Here is a 22500-nt window from a genome sequence, read left to right on the forward strand (position 1 = left end):
GGGGGGGGGGAGGACGGTAGGGGGGGGAAGGTGGGGGGTGGGGGTGGGGGAAGAGTGAGGGAGAAACAGAGAGAGAGAGAGAGAGAGAGATCTGCCCCGCCAGTCAGTCAAGACTTGTGTTGTTGAAGGTTATTATTACTGGAGGAGAGGGTGGTGGTGGTGGGGGAAAAGAATAAATCAGTTACCAACCGTTCTTTTGCTATGAAAAATTAATGATGTTTAATCCGCCGTGGAAAAAAAAAAGTGAACGAAAAAGAAAGAAGGAAAGAGAAAAGAAAGAAAGAATCCCCCCCCCCACACACACACACAGTGTGTGTGTGTGTGTGTGTGTGTGTGTGTGTGTGTGTGTGTGTGTGTGATATGCAGCAGAATGCAATGCTTCATTGTCGAGAAACTTTCAGGGTTTGTAGGACAAGAGAATAATATATATATATATATATATATATATATATATATATATATATAAACAACAACAACAATAACAAAACAAGAAAAAGAAAGAAAAAAAAACCCAAAAGGTCAACTGAGCTGAACACTCTGGAAAGGAATCGCCGACTGCCCGGTTCGAAACGTACAGCGTCATTCAATAAGAAGTTGGAAAGATCAACAGTCGCAAACGTATTGTCAGAGAGAAAAAGTCTTGACGGTATAAAGAAATTTCCTTAACTTGCAGTTTGTCTTGTAGCAGTAACATAGGTATGATGTTTGGCCGGTGTTAAAAAAAAAAAAAAAAAAGGGGGGGGGGGGAATAGATAAAATAAGATAAAAGAAAATAAGATTAGATAGGATAAAAATGTAATTGCTGCTTTCGACACAGATGTCTGTAAGATAAACTATCATACTCATGACAAACAGGTATTTTCGCATAACTGCTCAGTTCAGACTGTTTCGTTTCATACATAGTGCCAACATGTATTCTATAATTTTCTGGGCTTGTTAAGTAGGGTACGGGTTTTTAGAAAAAGAGTCTAAGCTTTGTTGTAATAATGAAGAAAAACATGGCTCCTCGGTTGTTGTTTATATATATATATATTTTTTTTTTCTTCCTTGCAACATTGTTAGTAATGATTGTGGTCAATTCATCTGTTCTGGTTTTACTTCCTGTAATTTTTTTTTCGTATTCAGTTTGTAGTTTTTTAGCTCGTAATCTTCTAACATATAAAAAAAAACAGCAACAAAGCAACCAAAACAACAAGAAGATTTTTAAACACAATTCGTCCCTTTGTCGAATCACTTTTTAATATTATTGTTATTGCTATCATCATCATCATTATTATTATTATCATTATTATTACTTTTGTGGTTATTGTGATTGTCCATTCAACTTTGACATCATGATATATTTTGGGATTTTGAAATGTTCTGGACATACATAATATATAATTCTTGTGTACATTTAGATGGTATTTTTTGCTTGATTTTCCAGATGACGATGATGATGATGATAGGTGTTTATCATGACCTGGTGTGTGCTGGGCAGTATCCGTCGGGTGTTAAATGTTTATCTTGACCTGGTTTATCTGTCAGGTGACGTGCTATCTTGACCTGGTTTGTCTGTCAGGTGACGTGCTATCTTGACCTGGTTTATCTGTCAGGTGACGTGGTATCTTGACCTGGTTTGTGCTGGACATTGTCTGCCAGGGGCGTTAGGTGTTTAACTTGACCTGGTTTATCTGTCAAGCGATAAGTGTTTAACTTGATCTGGTTAGTGCTGGGGATTGACTGTCAGGTGATCATAAGTGTTTATCTTGACCTGCTGTATCTGTCAGGCGATATATGTTTTAACTTGACATGGTTTATCTGTCAAGTGATTGTTATTTTCGTGATGCCTGGTTCCTTGGTGTGTGTGTATATATATATTGTTGTTGTTGTTGTTGTTGTTGTATATTTTGGCTGTGATTTGGGCCTATTTGATATATATATATATATATATATATATATATATATATATATATATATATATATATATATAGTCAGTCGTGTCCGACTATGACCATCAGAACAGCAGAGGAGGCAACTGCTGTTCCGACTATTTGGGCTAGAATTTGATTATTGTGGACAGTCGGCGTTGGGATGGTTCCCAAAGGCCAACCAGCCCACAAGGCTGCGGCAGTAAGAACCGGTGCAATTTTGCCTCCTAGTTTGAGAATCATAGTCCTTCACAAAAGACCAAGCTGTAAATGATTTCTCATTGACTGGAGAAACCATTGATAATACAGCTCTCACTTTGCTGTTGGCCCAAATGTAAATTTATGTCAATCTGTGATATAAGCCGAGTGTTGGGCCTATTTGATGTGATACTGTGGTATTGCCTGTGTTGATTTTTTTGTACATACTTTTTATGTCACTTATTCTCAATTCTTTAATATTTTATTGAAAAGCGCGGTGAGCCCTATATGAGACGGGGACACTGCGCTATATAAGCCAGCATTTTATTGTTATTTATTTATTATTATTATTATTAGGTGATTTGATTTGATATGGATACTTATATAGCGCCTATCCTCGGTCGCAGACCAAGCTGAAAGCGCTTTACAAACTCGGGATCATTTGCACAACAGGCTGCCTTCCTGGGTAGAGTTGACTAACGGCTGCCACTGGGCGCTCATCAGTCGTTTCCTGTGTCATTCAATCAGATTTCAAGCACACACACACACACACACACACACACACACACACACACACACACACACACACACTCAGACAGACGTGTGTTAAGTGTTTATCTTGACCTGGTTCGGGCTGGGCATTGTCCGTCAGGTGATAAGTGTTTACCTTGACCGGGTTTATCTGTTTTGGAGAGAGAGAGAGAGAGAGAGAGAGAGAGCTCAGAACTCGAAACTTATTCATTCTGGGATTTCGGGTATGGCCTATTCTACCAGTCTCTACATGGAGAGAGAGAGAGAGAGAGAGAGAGAGAGAGCGCTCAGAACTCAAGACGTTTTTATTCCGGCATTTATTTCAGGCATGGTCTATTCTACCAATCTCTGCTTAGAGAGAGAGAGAGAGAGAGGAGTGGGGTGTGGTGGGAAGGGAGAGAGTGAGTGAGAGATGTGGATAGGGTGGGGGTCGGGGCGTAAAAAAAAAAAGTGTCAATAAAATTAAGGGTTAAAGGGACGGTCGGTCGTATTTCGTTCAAGCCCCATTCAGCAGTGCACTGACAAGCCGAGGTGACAGATTGATTTTGTCATCATCGATCGCTTTCATACAGCGATTCAGCGAGAGGGGGGGAAATAATATTGGAAAGACCTGCATATTGATTAGAGCCCATTTGCCGGAAACGACGGAAGCGAAAGTGGGACTGATTTATTAAGGAGGTATTTGTGTGTGTGGAGAGGGGGGTGGGGGAGGGGGAGGGGTAGTGAAGGAGGGGTGGCGTGAGAGGATATGTTTATAAGAGTGGGTGGGGGAGGGGGAACGATAATTTGGCGGTCGTGATGGTTTATGTAAACGCATGGTGGAATAATTGCATGATGATGAGGAGAGGGACTATTCTGACATGTTTTATTGATTTTTGCTTCTTTTTGGGTTATGTGTGTGTTGATTTATTTTTGTTTTATGCTAAATTATGCACAGTAATACTTATTTATCTTAGGGCCGTGTGTTAGGGTGGGTTTTTGTGTGTTTTTTTTGTGTGTTTTTTGTGTGCTATACCTGTCTGTTTATAAGTATTATGTGATTTATATCATTATTTATTTATTTTTACAGGAATCGTTTATTCATGAAACGCAACTTGATAGTAACAAGTGAGAGAGAGGGAGAAGGAGGGACAGAGAGAGTGTGTGTGAGAGAGAGTGGGTGGCAGGGAGAGAGAGAGAGAGAGGGAGAGAGAGAGAGAGAGGGGGGGGAGAGGGAGAGAGAGTGTGTGTGAGAGAGAGTAGGTGGCAGGGAGAGAGAGAGAGAGAGAGGGGGGGGGGAATGGAGAGAGAGAGAGAGAGAGAGGGAGAGACACTAAGCTAGGGGCTGATTTGCATCATGGCTTTTACGAAAACTGGAGTATGGCCATAAATGCAAAACAGCATCGTTGTGATTGGTTTGATGAGAGGGGGCTGGTGGAGACTCGCTAATTCCAGCACCCTGTAGAGAACAACAACAATACAAAAACAAAACCAAAAAACAACCACCCCCAAACCAGAAAAAAATGCCGGGGGTAAAAGGTAAGAAGAGGGGGGTAGGGGGTGAATTCCCTGCACGTAAAGGGCCCCAGTCCCTCATCCTTGTAATTGCTGGCACTGTTTGCTGCTGATTAAGGGCTGTTCTACACATGGCAAGAAGGTCTGGGTTTTTAAAAAAAATAAATTTTATTTATTTATTTATTTATTTATTCATTTTTAGGGAAAATGGGCTTTGTGCCTTTTTATCTTTTTTTTTTTTCATGTTTGAAAAATTTAAATTTTTTTCTGTCCTCAGCATAGAATTTCCTCTTCTTCTTCTTTTTTTAATAAAAAAAAAAAAAAAAATCGGTTATGATCTTTTCATTTCACGTCTTGTCTCGGATGAAATTTGCAAGTAGGCGTTAATCTTCGGTGGAGATGGGTGAGGGTGAGGGGATGGTTTGGTATAGGGGTAGGGGATAGGGAGGGAGGGTAAGGGGGGGGGGGAGAGGGGGAAGGGTTGTGCAGGTATGAGAATTGGGAGGGGAGGAGGGGGCGCAGGGGTGTTAGGGGGTGGGGGTGGGTGGGAAGGGGGGATTTGGAAGGGAGGGAGCAGAAATCCTTACGAAAGATACCCGTCACGTTTGTTGGGAACAAAATTAAAATGGATGGGGGGAAGCTGGGGGGATGGGGATGGGGGGGGGGGGGGGGGGGGGGGTTTGGGGGGCGGAGGGATTGTGGTGGTGGGTAGAGGTTCGTGATGATCATAATGAGAGCGGTAATTGTGGATGAGTTATAAAATGGAGGGGAAAAAAAAACACCTTTCTCTCCGCCACTGTCTGTCTGTCTTTCTCTCATTCTCTTTTCCTGTCTGTGTCTGTTTATCTGTCTGTCTGTCGGTCTGTCTGTCTTTTCTCTCTGCCTTATCTTCGTCTCGATCGTCGATGTCAGTCTGTCTTCGGTTTCCTTTTTTTTTTTTTTTTTATAGACAGACAGTGGTTACGGATAGTTCGTGGTTCAGTGCAGGTTTTGGGGGGTTTAATCTACTTTTTTGTTTATTTATTTATTTATTTATTACTATTCATCCTCTTGGTCCTATCTTTATTTATCTTCATCTGTTATAGTTTTCATTTGTTGTTGTTATTGTAGTAGTAGTTGTTGTTGTTGTTGTTCTTCTGCTCGTTATTATTATTACGTTTTATTCAGTTCTTATTTTTCAGTTCGTTTAATTGTGATTTTGTTTGTTGTGTCTTCGTTTCATGTTTTATAACGCATTGGTTAACGTTGCTGTTTTGAAACTGTCTGTTGAAAAAAGAGAAAAAAAACAACAACCCAAAACAGCAACAAACAACAGCAGAACAACAACAACAGCAACAAACAACAGTAGAACAACAACAACAACAACAACAACAACAAAACAAAGACTTGTAACGCATTGTAAGGCTTCTCTTCAAACTGAAAAGCTATTTGCGAATCTTCATGGAGGTATCGGTTGGTGGTGAGGGGGGGTTGGGGGGGGGGGGGGCGGGGCACGGGGTGGGGGGCACATCAATACAAATCTCATCCAGAGGGAAACGAAACAAGAGTCATGTCTGGCTTGAGAAAGGGTTGTCCCCCTTCCCATGATTATAAAAAAAAAAAAAAAAAAAAAAAGGAAGAAAAAAAAAAAGGAATTATGATACTACAAACCCGTTGTATTTTGGACATTACGACGGACTACGAAATGCTTATCTGTTTTTGTATGAAAAAAACAACAACAACACACACACACAGACGCAGAGAGAGAGAGAGAGAGAGAGAAGGCACGCACAGGCGCCCATGAAGGCAAGTACATTCACACACACACACACACATGCACACGCACACAAATGAGAATGTCCAATATCACTTACAGTTAAAAAAACCGTCAAACTAAAGAACGAACGAACAAATGAGAAGAATGTGATGGAATGCGCTCATCTAAGAAAAGCACAAAACCAGCACACATTAAACGCATTTTTAAGTTGGAGGTTATAGGGAAAAGTACGAGAGATTAGCTGTGAATATATTTTGTTATGTTGTAATTTGTGTGTTAGTGTGGTATGTGTATGTGTATTGTCGTTTAGAAGTAGTAAATTGTTGGGGGGGTTTTCTTTTGTAGAAATCTTCACATTACAGGCTTCAGTTTTTTTTGGTTTTGTTTTGTTTTGTTTTTAAAGTAAACTGATATCGAATTTCTCTTTTGTTCCTTATTTATGTGTTATTGTTGTGCTTTTTATTAATCTCCTATGTATTAATTTGTTTGTTTGGTATTTTCATTTGATATTTTAATTTTTGTTGCTACGTTGTGTAAGTTAGTCTCGTCAAGAATAACCGTCCTTGTCTTTTTCGTTTTCGTTATTGTTTTGCTTTTTTTCGTCTTGTCATATTTACATGAATTTCCGTTCGCGTCAAATTGATAGATAGATAGACAGATATTTAGTTAGACTCGTTAGTTTGTAAGACAGTTTGTTCAAAAAAGCTATTTGTTGTTGTAATAATTCCCCTCACCGAAAGATATTTACATTTCCATTCGTGTATGTTACACAGATAGAAATGGGTAGTTGATTAGTTTCTTAGTTACTTAGTTCGTAAGTTTGTAACTGTAAGACACTTTGTTAAAAAAAAAAAAAAAAAAAAGCTATTTGCTGTTGTTATTATTTCCCCTCACCGAAAGATATTTACATTTCCGTTCGTGAAAGTAAGATACATAGATAGATAGATAGATAGATAGATAGATAGATAATTACTTTGTTACTTGATTCGTTAGTTTATAAGACACTTTGTTAAAAAAAATTGCGATTTCGAAAAAAACACCACCACCACCACAGAAACCTGTGGAAAGTATTTAAAAAACCTGTTTGGCAGAAATAAAGACGTCAGGGACGCTCGCTCGCTCTTGAGCAGGTGGGAAGGGGGCGGGGGCTGTTAGAAGCGGGAAGGTGTGTGTGTGTGGGGGGGGGGGGGGGAGGTGGGGGTGGAGGGAGGTGTAAAGAGTGAGAAGGTTAATGACAGCCGGGCATAAAATTGATATCAAATTCTTCAATGACAAGTGCGAGAGACCTGGAGCCGGCGGCCCATTGAATCCTGTCTGTTATGTCTGTCTGTCTGTCTGTCTGTCTGTCTGTGTACTGGTTGGAGGGCCCATTAGTGACGCCTGATACGTTTCCTCCAGTTATAGTTTCCTTCTACCGTCCTTTTTCTCGACCTCCAGGTTCAGTTTCATCAGATACCCCCATGACAAGGAGGTTGGGGTGGGGGCGTGGGGGGGGTCCTGGGTTACAGGTAGCTTACACCTGTACCTCTTCCCTTCCCCACCCCCCACCCCTCTCCCCTCTCCCCCTTCCCCCTTCCCTCCCCACCCCTCTGTACCTCCTGATGCTGATAAACAGCACCTTATCATTTTCCAATAATTATCTTGTTATTGTTGATGTTTATGAAATATACAGACAGATGTGCATGACCCCCCACCCCCTTCCCCTCTCTCTCTCTAGGAGAGTGGAGGGTGGGAGAGGGATGGAGTGTGTGTGTGTGTGTGTGTGTGTGTGTGTGTGTAGGAGAGTGGGGGATGGTGTGTGTGTGTGTGTGTGTGTGTGTGCGCGCGCGAGCGCCGGACCTCTTTCAAACAAACGATGGTTATGATTTTCGACTTCTGTTTGTGTGCAGGGGACGCTCGGGCAGGAGTCAGTCGCAGTGAGCATCCGTTGAGAACTAACGAAGACGCGGAGACCCCACGGCAGTTGGCACATGACTTCAGTGAGAGGGAAGAATTCTTGAGGTGCGTGGTCTGGAGAATCAGAGAATGTCAGCTCCCTCCCCTGTTCTCTTGTCTTGTCTTTTTTTTTTTTTTCTTTCTTTCATTTCTTCAGTGTCTATTCCTCTTTCTTTTTTTTTGTCTGTCCGTATCTATGTCCGTTTTTATGTCTATCTTTGTCAGTTCTTTGTCGGTCTTTCTCTCTGTCTCTCTGTCTCTCTGTCTCTCTGTCTCTCTCTCTCTCTCTCTCTCTCTCTCTCTCTCTGTGTGTGTGTGTGTGTGTGTGTGTGTGTGTGTGTTTGGAAATGTTTGTTCTGGCCATGAAAAGATTATGTTGCAGCAATTCTCCATACTCCAATAGGAGTGAAAGGATAATTAAAACTTGAACTTGAACTTTTGTGTGTGTGTGTGTGTGTGTGTGTGTGTGTGTGTGTGTGTGTGTGTGTGTGTGTGTGTGTGTGTGTCTGTCTCTGTGTCTGTTTATGTCTCGGTCTCTATGTCTGTTTCTGCATCTGTGTGTCTCTTTGCCCCTCTCACTTGCTCTCTCTCTTTCTCTTTCTCTCTCTCTCTCTCTCTCTCTTTCTCTCTCTCTCTCGCTCTCTCTCTCTCTTTATCTAAACAAGTCTCCCGATCTAAATATTGGGCGGATCGGAACTCTGTCTTATTTTTGTTTTAAGAAGTGAAGAAAATGAAGCTGATGATGATGATGACGATGATGATGATGATGATGAGGAGGAAGAGGATGCGGTTGGGGCGTATCATTTTATAATCGGTGTTTTCCATGCCAGAATTCATTTCATCTTCTGTGGGTGTGTCAGAGAATGGATTGGACTTTGTTGTTTTTTGTTGTTGTTTTTTTTCTGTTTATTTTCGTTCGGAGATTCTAATTGCATCTGTTCATGACGTGTTTTGTTTATCACCCTCGTCGAGGTTTTGCGTGCGTGCGTGCGTGCGTGTGTGTGTGTGTGTGTGTGTGTGTGTGTGTGTGTGTGTGTGTGTGTGTGTGTGTGTGTGTGGCTGTGTGTATGTCTGCGCGTTCTTGCCGTGTGCGTTGCCGAATGAGAGAGAACACATGTGTTTGTGTTGGTGTATGCGTATTATATGAGTGCATGGATTTTATATTTTTTTTCATATCAATATAATTTTGCTGAAGAAGAGGAAGAAGAAGAAGATGATGATGATGATGTTTTTTCTCATTGATTTGAGTCGCTGTTCTGATTATTATGTAGAAGTGTATATAATCATATTGTGTATTCTTTTTGTTGTTGTCATTATAATAATACTAATACTATTACTACTACTACTAACAACAACAACAACAATAACAATAATAATGATAATACTAATACTTATAATGATAAGTAGTGGTAGTAGTAGTAGTAGTAGTATCATGGCCTGTACTGCAGTATTGTACCCACCCAGACGCACCTCCCCCCCCCACACACACACAACCACCACCACCCCCCCCCCACACACACACATAACATCCCCCCTTACCCCCACCCTCCACACACACACCACACCACACCACACCACACTTTTTGCTTGTCGCCGCTGCCACTATATGTCAATCTGCAAAGATGGACGGAGGAGGGAGGTTTCACGAACAGAAAGGGGGTGGAGGAGGGAGAGGGGAAAGAAGGGGAAGGGGGGAGGGAGGTAAAAGAGGTGTTGGGTAGGGGTGGTGGTGGTGGAGGAGGGGCGGTGGAGAGAGGGAGGGACACGACAGTATTTTCCATCTTGCGAGTCAAAATTTGAGTTATGGACTTGGGAGTCAAAGTTTGCGTGTGTGTGTGTGTGTGTGTGTGTGTGTCGTGTGTGTGTGTGTGTGCGTGCGTGTGTGTGTGTGTGTGTGTGTGTGCGTGCGTGTGTATGTGTGTATGTCCGTGTGTGTGTGTGTGTGTGTGTGGGGGGGGGGGTGGCTCTTCGATCAGTTTCTCATCTGTCATTCTGGCAACTACTGGTGGTGAATATCACTCCTCTGACATTGTTCGTTGCACTGCGACATGTCCCACACCCCCATCCCCACCCCTACCCCCACCCTCCATCTCCAAAAGTCTCCGTTCCTCCTCTTGTAGATCTGTGGAGCCATTTGCATTGCTCGGACGGAAGAGCCTAGCATTGGTCGTAAATCGCTACTAACTGTGTGTAGTATGGAACTGACCAATGGCGTAGTTCGGTCAACGTAGGGATTTAGTCATGGGTAACTGTCAAAAAGTTAGAACCAAACAATGCAACTGGCACCACTGGGTACTGACTTTCCGTATTCTCTGTGTGGCCATCTGTCGGAACGAACTCCCGTCTGTCAGTGTTCTGTTTCCTCCTCTTTCATCATGCCATGATCCACCTTTTGGAATTCTCTACCATTTTTAACATTTAGACACAGACTCCACTTCCACAGCCTGTTTTGGGATTTGAAGACATTTTTTTTTGTTTGTTTTTTGTTTTTATGCTTTTTTTCAAACAGTTCTGATTTTTTTTTTTTTGTTGTTGTTGTTGTTGTTGTTGTTGTCTTTTACAGTTAAAAGAAAAAAGTACTTTTCTGTTTCATGTTGTGAGTGTATTGTGGATTCGTGTGAGATTGCGCACGTGTGTGTGTGTGTGTGTGTGTGTGTGTGTGTGTGTGTGTGTGTGTGTGTGTGTGTAACGATGGCGCATATGTGCGGTGACTGAGACCTGGCAATGTCCATTCACTTTCTTTTTTTTTTTACGAAAAGAAAAAAAAATCGCGGATGTAGTTCTTCTCTGTTCAACGGAAAACCAGTATAACTCATTTATAAAAGAGGCGTAGAATGCTCTGAAACTTACGTGTCAGAAATATGGACGAACGAACGGACGAATAAATCTTCCTCCAACACGCTTGCATTCGTCCAGCACTCATTGGAGTGTCTTCCCCTGACCTGACCGACGTGATTTATTTTATTTTATTTTATTTTATTTTTTTTTTTACTGTGGTGGCTGGTGACGGATTGAACTGACTAACTGAATGAATGGATGAAAGAATGAACGAACGAATGACAAAATTTTGCTCCACCCCTTATCCTCCTTCCCTCTCCGTCACTCCCTCTGCCGTCCTCTCCCTCTGCTTCTCTTCCCCAGTCTGTCTCTCTCTCTGTCTGTCTGCCCCACTCTCCCTCTCTCTCGCTCTCTCTCTGCCTGTCTGCCCCACTCTCCCTCTCTCTCTGTGCCTAAATCCCCCACTCTCCCTCTCTCTCTCTCTCTGCCTGTCTGCCCCACTCTCCCTCTCTCTCGCTCTCTCTCTGCCTGTCTGCCCCACTCTCCCCCCTCTCTCTCTCTGCCTGTCTGCCTCACTCTCCCTCTCTCTCTCTCTCTGGCTATCTGCCCCACTCTCCCTCTCTTTCGCTCTCTCTCTCTCTGGCTATCTGCCCCACTCTCCCTCTCTCTCGCTCTCTCTCTCTGCCTATCTGCCCCACTCTCCCTCTCTCTCGCTCTCTCTCTCTCTGCCTGTCTGCCCCACTCTCCCTCTCTCTCGCTCTCTCTCTCTGCCTATCTGCCCCACTCTCCCTCTCTCTCGCTCTCTCTCTCTGTGCCTATCTGCCCCACTCTTCCTCTCTCTCGCTCTCTCTCTCTCTCTGCCTGTCTGCCCCACTCTCCCTCTCTCTCGCTCTCTCTCTCTGCCTATCTGCCCCACTCTCCCTCTCTCGCTCTCTCTCTCTGCCTGTCTGCCCCACTCTCCCTCTCTCTCGCTCTCTCTCTCTGCCTGTCTGCCCCACTCTCCCTCTCTCTCGCTCTCTCTCTCTCTGCCTGTCTGCCCCACTCTCCCTCTCTCTCGCTCTCTCTCTCTCTGCCTATCTGCCCCACTCTCCCTCTCTCTCGCTCTCTCTCTCTCTCTTTTGGCATTTGTTCAGAAACAGTTTTCTCTTAATCGTAAACTTTACGTAGCATTTATTGATTTTGAGAAAGCTTTTGATTCTATCAATAGAAATTTATTATGGCCAGTTCTGGCAAAACATGGCATAACAGGAAAGCTTTTTAAATGTATAAAACGTATGTATAATGTTGTCAAAACAAGAGTTAGATGTGGTAACAAACTTACTGAGTATATCAATTGCACTAGAGGAGTAAAGCAAGGAGATGTTTGTAGTCCTATTTTGTTCTCATTATTCATAAATGAATTGGCTTTAGAAGTGATAGACAGAGGAAGACATGGTGCGAGATTCACAATTGATTTTATAGAACTGTTTATATTATTACTTGCTGATGATATTGTTTTGCTTTCAGAGACAGCTATTGGTCTACAGACACAATTGAATAACTTAAAAAATTCAGCTACTAAATTGCAATTAAATGTTAATCTAGATAAAAGTAATATTATTGTTTTTAGGAAAGGTGGTTATTTGGCAGCAAGGGAAAGGTGGGTGTATGGTGGTATTAATATGCCAGTTGTCAATGCTTACAAATATCTTGGAATTCTATTTTCTACTCGTTTGAGTTTTGTAGCTGCATGCAGGGATCTTTCAAGCAGGGCAAAGAATGTGCTGTTACATATTATGAAGAAACTCTTTTTATTAAACAATAATTCTTTGGATATTTTTATTAAGATTTTCGATACTCAGATACAGCCCATCGTACAATATGGTTCAAAATTATGGGGTCTAGATAAAAATGCTACAATACAATGTGAGTCCGTTCATTTATTTGGACTGAAAAAGTTTTTAGGAGTTGAAATGAAGGCACCTAACGATTTAGTATATGGAGAAACGAACAGACATCCACTCTATATAAATTCTGCAGTTAGATGTGTTCGATACTGGTTTAAATTACTAAAAATGAATGAAAACAGACTGCCACGTAAATCCTATAATATGTTGTATGATTTGGATTCTAGAGGTAAAAAGAACTGGGCGTCAAATGTACGAATTTGTCTCTGTGAACTGGGCTTTGGATATGTTTGGGAATATCAAGGAGTAGGTAATGAAAATATGTTTCTGAAACTTTTTCGTCAGCGTTTGATAGACTGTAGTTGGCAAAACTGGGAAAATCATATTCAGTCAAGTGATAGATTCTGTCTCTACAGATCTCATACTTCTACACATTTAGTAAAGAATTATCTTTTGTTTAACATGGAAAGATATCTACGAGTTTTATTAACAAGATTTAGGTTTGGCATTTCTGAAATTCATATGCACAGATATCGTTATAAGGTTGTTGATCACACAGAGAAGTTGTGTCCTTTGTGCAAGCTGTCAAATGAAGATGAAGTGCATTTTGTTTTGATGTGTCCTGTGTTGCATGGATTTCGCGAAAGATTTATTCCAAAGAAATATTATGAACGTCCATGTTTGTTTAAATTATGTTTATTGATGGCATCATCTGATTATGGTGTCATACGTAATCTCGCATTGTATTTACACAAAGCTTTTAAGTTAAGAGAAACGGTATTATCATAATTTCTTTAACTAATTGTGAAAATGGTGAATGTTTACTGATAGTATGGTGACATCTCTATACTGTATTATCGCCCTTCATTCATATGGGGCTATGGCCTTGAGTGAATAAATCATCTCAGTCTCAGTCTCAGTCTCTCTCTCTCTGCCTATCTGCCCCACTCTCCCTCTCTCTCGCTCTCTCTCTCTCCCTGCCTATCTGCCCCACTCTCCCTCTCTCTCGCTCTCTCTCTCTCTCTGCCTATCTGCCCCACTGTCCCCCTCTCTCTCTCTCTGCCTGTCTGCCCCACTCTCCCTCTCTCTCGCTCTCTCTCTCTGCCTATCTCCCCCACTCTCCCTCTCTCTCGCTCTCTCTCTCTGCCTAGCCGTCCCCCACCACCACCATCCCACACACTCTCTTTCTCCCTCTCTCTATCTCTCCCCTCCCCCGCCCCCCACACACCCACTCTCTCTAGTCCCTGTAAATTATGTATTGAAATATTGGGATTCCCTCATCGTCCTGCCGAGGTGTGAAGCGATGGACTCAGCGACTAATGCCCTCCCTGCCCGGTAGCCATCATCATTTTCCTCAGTCAGCCAACCGTTCAGCTTTTAGGGGAGGAAAGAAAGGAAAGAAACAACAACAACAGCAACAACAAAAAAGAAAAAGGCCTGCTCAATCAATTATTCATTCGTTATGTCAGTGACGGAATTAGAAGCGCGGGGGTGGGGGTGGGGAGGCGGGGGAAGGGGGGGAGTGTCTAATCAAGCAAGGGGGTGGGAGTGTGGGGGGTACGGGGTCGGGGAGGGGGTTTGGGTGGGGGGTTGGGGTGGGGGCAAATGAGAGGCCGTTGTGGTGGTGATGTGGTGGTTGATTCGATAGATTTCTAAAAATGTCGCCTCCACCACATACTGTCAGTCCCAAAGTTGGAACTAATGACAATCAACTAGCCCATACTAGTTCCTGTGAAGAAGACTGTGACAGGGGGGCCGGGTGGGGGAGGGGGAGAGGGGGGGGGAGGAAGGAAAAAAGGCTTGGTTCCACCCCATGATGATGATGATAACTGCAGGGTCTCGGAACAACGCTCTTCTCGCGTCGTGCCATCTTGAGCAATGATTTAGTCAGCCTGTAACAACTAGGATTACTGTTCTAACTACCCTCCCCCACCCCCACTGGCAGCACTTTGTAATGATGTTAAACTCCGTGACTCCACCTTACCATGCCTTGCCTCCTTTCTTTCTTTCTTCCCTGTTCTGGAACTTGGTCTGGCACCGCTTTTATTGATTGACTGACTGACTGACTGACTGCGGGAGCTGGGTTTGTTCGTTCGTTTGTTCACTTCCATTTCTTTGCAAGTCAGGCTTTCTAGAAACCCAGCGCTTGTCCCTGTGTGTGTGTGTGTGTGTGTGTGTGTGTGTGTGTGTGTGTGTGTGTGTGCGGTGGTGGATGTGGATGTGTGTGTGGGTGGGTGGTGGTGGCGGATGTGGATGTGGGGGTGGGGAGTGGGGGGTGGTTGTGGATGTGTGTGTGTGTGACACAGAGAGAGAGAGAGAGAGAGTGTGTGTGTGTTTGTGTGTGGGGTGCTGGTGGTGGTGGTGGTGGATGTGTGTGGGGTGGTGGTGGTGGTGGATGTGGATGTGTGTATGTGTGTGGGTGTTTGAGAGAGAGAGAGAGAGAGTGTGTGTGTGTGTGTGGTGATTTGTGTCTGACTGATGTACAATGGTGAAGCTCTGTTTGCTTGTTGAAAACCCTATATGAATGTATTATGATGATGACGACGATGATGATGATAATAATGATGATGGTTATTATTACTATTCCCAATTTTCTTTCTGCTATACAACCAACGTCGTCCTGGTGATGATTCTGCTTGTTGTTGGGTGCACGCTAGGTATTCATATCAGTGTCTACACAACCCGACCCCCGGACGCTGACACACGTATTATTACGAGGGATCTTTGGAAGCCTATTGATCCTTCAGCATGTGTGTGTGTGTGTGTGTGTGTGTGTGTGTGTGTGTGTGCGTGCGTGCGTGCGTGCGTGCGTGCGTGCGTGCGTGCGTGCGTGTGTGTGTGTGTGAGAGAGAGAGACTGATGTACAGTGGTGAAGCTCTGTTTGCTTGTTGAAAACCCTATATGAATGTATTATGATGATGACGACGATGATGATGATGATGATGATAATGATGATGACACGTATTATTACGAGGGATCTTTGGAAGCCTACTGATCTTTCAGCATGCTGCATCGTATACACTATGTACTATCCCCCCCAATATTCCTTGTGACCCCGGTACACTTGGTAATAAGGCATAGTCTATTCTCTTCTAAATGGGGCCTCAGGACACTGATCTAGAATGGATTACTGTACACAACGAATTACAGGTCGAATCCAGTGCTTGACACAAGGGGGAAATAAATGAACACGCATGCAAACCAAACAACAACGACAACAACAACAACAACAACAACAACAACAACAACCGCAAAGCAAAGACAGCAACAAGAACATAACTATTTTTTTTCCTTTTTACAAATAAAGCTTATGTGGATATCGTGGATGTAATTATGTTTGACGGCAGTGAAGGGGCAGTCGCTGTGTCTCTCTCTACACATAGTGGAGTGATGGCCTAGAGGTAACGCGTCCGCTTAGGAAGCGAGAGAATCTGAGCGCGCTGGTTCGAATCATGGCTCAGCCGCCGATATTTTCTCCCCCTCCACTAGACCTTGAGTGGTGGTCTGGACGCGGGTCATTCGGATGAGACGATGAGACGATAAACCGAGGTCCCGTGTGCAGCACGTAAAAGAACCCACGGCAACAAAAGGGTTGTTCCTGGCAAAATGATGTAGAAAAATCCACTTCGATAGGAAAAACAAATAAAACTGCACGCAGGAAAAAATACAAAAAAAAAAGAAGAAAAAAAGGGTGGTGCCCTCAGTGTAGCGACGGGCTGTCCCTGGGGACAGCATCCCGAATTTCACAGACAGAAATCTGTTGTGACAATACAATACAATACAATACAATACCGACTCCGGCCCCCAACCCTCCCACATCCAGCCAAGTCCCCTCATCCCTACCCATACCCAGCCTTCCCCGCGGAAACCTGGGAAGTGTGATCCACTTTAAAGATCCCCGTTTGTTTTCCTGTGATCTGATTTGATATTTCTTGTTGAAGACAAGAAACAGCCATGCTTGACTTAAAATACATAATTCGCGGCTGTTCGAATGAGTATCGGTCGTTTGTTTAACTCTTAATTTGAATTTAAAATACATAATTCGCGGCTGTTCGAATGAGTATCGGTCGTTTGTTTAACTCTTAATTTGAATTTAAAATACATAATTCGCGGCTGTTCGAATGAGTATCGGTCGTTTGTTTAACTCTTAATTTGAATTTTCTTTTCTTTTTGTTTCTTTCGGTGCGTTAACAAAACCTGTTTTCATACTGACTTCTTACTTTCTTTCTTTTTCTTTCTTGCTTTGTATGATTTGAACAGTTTGACCACGTTGATAAAGAACTGCTTTGTGCTCTGCTACATGCTCAAACGGGTTATTGCTTGAATTTGTTTTTAACTGTTGTGAAGTTTGACATGTATCACGAGTGTCATGTAGTGTTTGAGTAATTTGTGTGTGTCCGAACGTGTTAAATGATTAGTGTAGGAGTGTCTGACTGGATATCTGCGCAGGTTTTTGCATGTAGGGTTTCGATTTAGTGTTTTATTGCATGTTTTACTCGTCGGTGTATTTGGTTTTTTTGGGTTTTTTTTTCGCTGTGCAACGGTATGTAAATTAAATTGATATCTTATCTCATACTTTTTTTTTCTGATTATTCGATTGATTTATTTAGATTGTTTATAAGTTTATTTCGTTTCCATTTTCATTTTATTTTATTTTGTTCCTTTTATTTTATTGGGAGAAGGGGTGGGTAGATGTGGTTGGTGTCTGCAGAAACGGACGGACAACTCGTGTTTAAACGGTGTATTATTATTTTTCACGTACATTCTATTCTTATATTCATTCTTTAATGTCTGTACAAGGGCTGTACTGTAATATCTTATCATCACCGGGTTTTTAAACACACCCCCCCTCCCCCCTACCCTCCAACCCCAGTCCCCCCTAGCCCTCCTCTCACCCTTTTTTTTTTTTTTTACTCGTTCACGCGTTCATATTAAAAGATTTTCTTTTGCCTGCTGGTTCCAGACAACAGAAATCGGTGCTGACGGGCGCAGCCAAGCCCATTCCTAACACCGGACTGCCGCCCAACCTGGTCGTCACAGGTGAGAGTGCCTGCGTGCACGGACCGCTTTTGTCTGTCTGTCTGTCCACCTATTCGTCTGTCTGTCCGTCTGTCTGTCGGACTGTATTGTCGTCACTGGTGATATGCATACAGCACTTTGTCTGTTTGTCTGTCTACCTATTCGTCTGTCTGTTCGTCTGTCTGTCTGTTGTATTGTCGTCAGAGATGAATGCATACACACTGTCTTGTCGGTCTGTCCATCTGTCTGTCCTTATTATCGCCACAGGTAAATGCATCACTGTGTTTGTCAGACGTTTTCTGTCTGTATCGTCGTGACAGGTAAAGATAGAAAACACTACTTTGTATGTCTGTCCGTCTGTCGAGTCAGACACAGACAACGCGACAAAAGCAGCTTTGCATTGTCTGTCACCAAGCAGTAAGTCCGTCCATACGTCGGCCAATCTCACGCCCCCACCCCCCCCCCCTTCCCCCACACGACCCCCCCTCTTAATCCCCTCGCTTCCACTGTCTTTCTGTCGCTGTCTCTGTCTGTCTGTCTGTCTGTCTGTCTCTCGTATTGTGTGGCCCAAGGCCGATGTACATTAAACTTTCCGAGTTCTCTCTTTCTCTCTCTCTACTCATATCACCGCACCACCGCCCTTGCACTTGCAGACATTTCTGCTTCATCAGTTCATGTCCTGATATGTGCTTTGTTCAGTTACCATCCACTCCCCGCACCCCAACTTACCCTCTACCACTCTGCGTCTCTCCCCCCCGATCCCCATTCCCCGCTCCCGCTCCCGCCTCCCTCATCCCCTACCCCCGTACAAACACCACCCGACTTGAAAAGTGTTTTGTGTGTGTTTGTGTGTGTGTGTGTGTGTGTGTGTGTATGTGTGTGTGTATGTGTGTGTGTGTGTGTGTGTGTGTGTGTGTGTGTGTGTTTCCCGTCCCTACAACATGCTTGCCTCTTTGTGTGTGTGTGTGTGTGTGTGTTGGCAGACTGTCAGTGATTATAGAGGAATGGGAATGGTGGTGGGGGATGGAGGTGAGGGGGTGTGTGATAGGGAGATGGAGGTGAGAGAGAGGGAGTCATGGAGAGAGAGAGAGAGAGGGGGGGGGGCAGGGAGAAGGGCCCTCTGGAGAGAGAGATAGTGGGAAAGGTGGTAGAGAAAGAGGAAGTGGGGATGAGAGATATAGACAAAGAGAGGAGAGAGACAAAGACAAGACAAATTTTTTTATTGGCAAATAGCATTTTACAGCGCTAGTGCCAAGGGGGATTATTCAGCTTATTTTAGTAGACGACGAAAAGAAAAAAAGTAAAACGAAAAATAAGGGGAAATAACAAGCAAATAAGTACATATTCATAAACACATAAACACTCATACATTCACACCCACAACATTAATACAACATATTCCATATTACTCATGCATAATGAGAGAGAGAGACGGAGAGAGACAGAGAGAGACTGGATGATTGATTGATTGATTGATTAATTGATTGATTGATTTAACCACAAGCACACCTGTAGCAAACTGCTGCATAGCATTATCGTGTGGAGAGGGAACACGCGAGGAATTTCTAGAATGAAAGCAGACTACACATCATCTCTCTCCTCCCTCCTTCCCTCCCTCTCTCCCTCCCTCCCTCCCTCTCCATCCACCTCTCCCCCTCCCTCCCTCCTTCAATCTTCCCACCACTTACCACCACCACCACTACATCCCCGTCACCCCTACCCGTCACTTTGTCAGCCTCTTCCCTTTCACCCACCTCTCTCTGTGTGTGTGTCTGTATCTGTCTGTTTCTCTCTGTCTCTCCCTCTCTGTCTGTCTGTCTTTCTCATTGTCTCTCCGTCTCTCTCTCTTTCTCTCCCTGTGTGTGTGTGTGTGTGTGTGTGCGTGTGTTTCTCTCTCTCTATCTCTCTCTCACACACATACACACACACTTTTCACACACACACACCAGAACAGTAGTTTCCTCCTCCGCCCCCACCCCCACCCCCTCCATCACATCGCTTCACCACTCTCTACCTCCACTACTAGTAACCCCTCCCCACACCCCCTCCATCATCGCTCGATCTAGTCTCCCATGCTATATTATGGCTTCCCACACCCACCTATGTCTCTGTCTGTCTGTCTCTGTCTCTGTCTCACTCTCTCTCTCTCTCTCTCTCACTTCTCACTCATCCCCATACCAGAACTGTAGCTTTATCCCCCCCCCCCACCACCCCGACCCTCATCACATCGCTTCGACACTTACTACCTCCACTACTACCTCCCCCCACCACCCCTACATCGCTCGATCCAGTCTTCCTGTATACAATGTGGCTTCCCACTTACTCCCACCTCTCACCCTTTTGCCTCACCCTCCACCCCACTCCGCAGCCACCAAACCCACCACCTCCACCTACTACTAAGTCTCGCGCCTCCTCCATACATTTATTATCATATCCTTCACCCTCCCCACCCCCAACCCCCAGCTACCACCTTGTTCCTCTACACTCCGTCTCCCTCCTTCTTCTTCAGCCCTCCCCCACCCACACCCCACCCCACCCCCTCTCTCATTCTCCAGCCTCTAGCTTTGAAGGACTGATAGTCAGTTCTGTCCCCCCCCCCCCCCCCCCACAACCCCCCCAACCCCAACCCCCACCAAATAATATCAAGTCCATGCCTGCGGAAAGAGGGGGTTAGTACACTGGCCTCAGGCTCTACCACTGGGTTCTGTCTGTCCCCTTTACTTGTCTGGCTGAAGTTCTCATCGCTCATCAAGTTTTAGTTGTGTAGCACGAGGAGGCTTTGGGGATCTGATTGCTGTTGCTGCTGCTGCTACTCCTCCTTTCTCTTCGCCCCCTCCTCCTCTCCCGCCCGGCTTCTCTGGAATTGTTTCGGTCTCTAGGTGTGTGTGTGTGTGGGGCGTGGGTGGCAGGGTTTGTTATAGGGTGGGAGAGGTGTAGTTTGTTCGTGTGTGGGTGTGGTGGGTATCTTTGTGTATAAATATATATATATATATATATATATATATATATATATATACATACATGTGTGTGTGTGTGTGTGTGTGTGTGTGTGTGTGTGTGTGAATGATAAATTCCACTGGTTCCAAACGGTAACAGTTTTGTTTTACCTTGCCTCACCTTTGATGTGCTATTATTCGGCAAGAAGAAAAAGAAAAGAAATTTTAAAGAAAGTTTAATTAAAAAAACAACAAAAACAAGAAAACAACAACAAACGAAAATGAATTATAATATCTGTAGTTACAAGTACCATTCTGAAGAAAATTGGTATCGCTAAAAAGTTAGATGTGAACTTTGTATTGGAAGGGAAACAAAAAAGACTTGGGCAGACATATTTGTTACTTTATTGCAGGAGACTTTCGTTTCTGGAAAAGTTCACCTTTTTGAATTATTATTCATCCAGTCGTTCATTTATATTCATATTCATACATCTGATATTTAAAAAAAAAAAGATTAAAAGAATCAGCGATGTATGAAGTTTTATTTCTTTTTCTAATGTGTGTATCCTTGTGGCAGTTAACGAATTATTTTCCAACAATTCTATGTTGTAATGTTGACTGCACTTTCTTGCTTGGAATTCAGGAGTGCTAATTTTCATGTCTGTTTCTGAATTAAGTTTTGAATGAATCGGTTAAGAAGTTTATTAAATTTTAGACTGTCGTTCTCGTTTCGTGAGAAAAGAAGAAGAACAACAATAACAGACATTCTATCAAAAGGTTTCGAGGAGAAAAGAAAAAGATATTCATATATAAAAGTGGAAAATCATAAAAAAGATATGGATATATAAAACTGGAAACCAAATGCTTTTAGAACTGCTGATAGTGATATTATTGTCATTATATTTCAGATGCATGTATAGAAAAAAAAAGTATTTGAACAAAATCAGTGTATTTGCTTCGAGCAGTTCAAGATAACTAGAGTAGTTTCAGGTGTGAAATATTTTTGGGGTGAGACAACACGACACACGATACGATACGATACGATACGATACAAGTTTTGTGTCTCAGATTACAATAGATTTCAGGCTTCGGCCACGACAGAAAAAAATAAGAAAGGTAGCTTATTGAGGTTTGTGTACTTTGGACTGAATGCAGCATGCAGTGCTCATGTTGCGTTCAACACCACATGATTGTGTGGTTTTTTTTGGTTTTTGTTGTTGTTTTTTTCCACTTGTGATGCTCAGAATACATTACACGTGCGTGAGCCGCCGCTAAACTAATAAATCCCAGGCTTGTGTACTGTTTAGTTTTGTGCGGTAGAAATAGAGGGGGGGTGGGGTATGGGAGTTGGGGATGAATGGCAGTATTGTCATGTGCGCCTTTAAGTTTTCACTTTCGATGAGATTTATTGATGACAAATATTTTGTTGCCTCTCTCTCTCTCTCTCTCTCTCTCTCTCTATTTTCTATGCCATTTATTGTTCTTGTTGTTGTTGCCATGCAATGTTTTTTGGGGTTCTTTTTCCTCCTTTTTTCAGTCTTCTTGTATTTCCTAGATTAGTCTATTCGTTTTCTTTACGAGGGTAGGATGAAAACAGGCTGATAAGTGTCTATTCCTTTTCCCTCAATAAAAAAAGTTCGATTTCGATTTCGATTTCGATTTCTCTCTCTCTCTCTTTCACTCTTTTTCCGGGGCGTGGGGGGTTGGGAAGTGGGGTGGGGTTGTCTTTAGTTCTCCTTCTATCCTTCTTCCCACTTTTTGTTGTTGTTGTTGTTGTTGTTGTTTATGCATAAATACCTCCTGGTTTGTCTGGAAGAAGGGGGTGAGAAAGGTAACCCTAACCGAATAATCGATGAAAAGGAAGAAAAAAAGTCACATCACAATACAGCTAACGTAAGCAGGAAAGTAAATGAATATATACATATAAAGAAAGATAATAAAGCTGTGTTCCTGCAGTGTTGTAGATTCTTTCTTTACCTTCAACCCCTGCGTGCATACATAAAAAGCCCCCGCCCCCACCCCCACCCCCCAATCATTTAATCCACTCAGCCTTGGGG

At 43.3% G+C, this 22500-nt stretch overlaps 1 protein-coding gene across 1 annotated transcript in view; it reads left to right on the plus strand.

Annotated features, from left to right (window-relative positions):
- The window catches only part of LOC143286072 (uncharacterized), a 144119-nt gene that overhangs the window by 22697 nt on the left and 98922 nt on the right, over positions 1-22500 (plus strand). The window contains exons 6-8 of the mRNA XM_076593681.1: positions 6170-6173; positions 7779-7890; positions 17452-17528. Coding sequence (XP_076449796.1) covers positions 6170-6173; positions 7779-7890; positions 17452-17528 — 193 coding nt within the window. The remainder of the gene's footprint in view (positions 1-6169; positions 6174-7778; positions 7891-17451; positions 17529-22500) is intronic.

Source organism: Babylonia areolata, chromosome 1 (genome assembly GCF_041734735.1).
Source record: "Babylonia areolata isolate BAREFJ2019XMU chromosome 1, ASM4173473v1, whole genome shotgun sequence".
NCBI lineage: Eukaryota > Metazoa > Mollusca > Gastropoda > Neogastropoda > Buccinidae > Babylonia > Babylonia areolata.